Below are 1837 nucleotides of genomic sequence, written 5' to 3' on the forward strand. Positions count from 1 at the left end.
ACACGCACACGCGAACGCGGACGAGCGCATGAACACGAACACATGCACGCATGTGGACACACGCATGCACGCACGCACGCATGCGCGCACGCATATACAAACGGACGCATACACACGCGGGCACGCACAGGCCTACGCACGTACGCAGACACACGCATGCACGCACGCACGCATGCGCGCACGCATATATACAAACGGACGCATACACACGCGGGCACGCACAGCCCTACGCACGTACGCATTCACACACATGCACGCACGCACACATGCACGCACGCACACATACACACCCACACACGCGTGCACGATTCGTACCTTCGAACTGGTCGTCTGCGGTAACGTCGGTGTTGACGTATATCGCTCTGTTCTCTCCGTGTTTCGCGCACAGCTCTGACGCCGTACCTGTACCTTCCGCCGTCCGATTGTCAACAATGCAGACGCCCTACACGTGAAAACACATGAATCGCTACCGACCGCTAGAGTGTGCGTTTGTGGGGTGGATATACGAATATGGATTTCTATACTCGAGTACGCCGTACGTACGACCAACAACCTCGCAGCGTTGGCGAGTAGGTTAATGATAAGCGAACCTTGTTACAGATCTCAAAGCAACTATGGCGCTTTATAATCCACGATCTGGTGAACCAAACAAAAATCTTTAACCCCGTTACAGAAATCCGAGCGTCACAGTTCCGGCGGCTCTTATATGTTTCACGAACGGAACCGGGACGATACGATGACAAGGATAGAAACAGAAAGAATTAAAAGACCACGAGGAAAAGCCAGAAGAGAAGCTAGTAGTACATTAAAGTAAATACATAGTAAACGCTAAAGGGTCATATAGACTACTCCAAAGCCGCCGCATGGCTGGTATTTGATTTGACACAAAGACTATATAAGAACTAATCAAACACTATACCGTCATGCTTGGTGCTTGTTTGTGATGGCGGTAAATGTCAACTCCCTCTTCTTCTCCTCCACTTCCTCCCCCTGCTCCGCCTCTCCCCTCCTACTCTTCTACTCCACTTGCCTCCTCTTCCTGCTCTTTCTCCTCCTCATCCTGCTTCTCCTTCTCTCCCCTCTCATTGCCTCGCCTCGCTCGCCCTCCCCTCTCTTTCCCCGCACCTAGTGTCCCATCCCTATTAAATCTTTAACGATATACTATTCTAAAGACAAAGTGGCATTCCCTATCCTCCCCTCATCCACCCTCCCCTAATCCCTCGCCTCACCCCTTACCGTCCTTTCCCCCGTCTCTCCCCCATTTCCTTCCATTCCTCCCGGTTCTTCACCAGATATAAGCAGTTTTACGAAGAATAGGGGAGACGGGGAGTTAATCTATTACACTATACCTTGGCGCCTTCTTCCAGCAATCCGGCACAGATAGCCTTCCCTATGCCGCGCGCTCCTCCCGTCACCATAGCAACCTTTCCTTCGACCTTCATCCCTTTATACGAGCACTGGTAAGGTCAGGTTCTGTAAGCAGACGATCACAGTTCACTCACTACCGCACGGGAGGATCCTCTGTTCCCGCTCTAAGAACGATGGTTAGTATGAGAACGGGAGCTACAGCGGGGAGGGGCACCGACGAGGGTACTACTAGCACAAGGTCACTGCGGGCTGGCGGCAGATCGCAGTGCTTATATCGCGTAGCATGTATGACCTTGGACCTTATATCTATATATATAAAGTTGTTCAGCCGAATGTGTGTGTCCGCGCATAACTAGAGAACTCCGCAGCCTAGAGAAAAACTAAAGATATTTTCAGAATCAGCACGTCTGGGAGGTGGTTCTGGAATGGGATGGATGGATGCATGGATGCATGGATGGATGCATGGATG

The 1837-nt window shown here is 51.4% G+C and overlaps 1 protein-coding gene across 1 annotated transcript in view; it reads right to left on the reverse strand.

The window, feature by feature from the left end:
* LOC106804956 (15-hydroxyprostaglandin dehydrogenase [NAD(+)]-like) overlaps positions 1-1607 on the reverse strand; it is a 3983-nt gene extending 2376 nt beyond the window's left edge. The window contains exons 1-2 of the mRNA XM_014806372.1: positions 1350-1607; positions 316-442 (exon numbers count right to left, since the gene is read on the reverse strand). Coding sequence (XP_014661858.1) covers positions 316-442; positions 1350-1442 — 220 coding nt within the window. The 5' untranslated portion in view covers positions 1443-1607. The remainder of the gene's footprint in view (positions 1-315; positions 443-1349) is intronic.
* Between the last annotated feature and the right edge of the window lie 230 nt (positions 1608-1837).

The sequence above is a fragment of the Priapulus caudatus genome, unplaced genomic scaffold (assembly GCF_000485595.1).
Source record: "Priapulus caudatus unplaced genomic scaffold, Priapulus_caudatus-5.0.1 Scaffold94, whole genome shotgun sequence".
Lineage (NCBI taxonomy): Eukaryota > Metazoa > Priapulida > Priapulimorpha > Priapulimorphida > Priapulidae > Priapulus > Priapulus caudatus.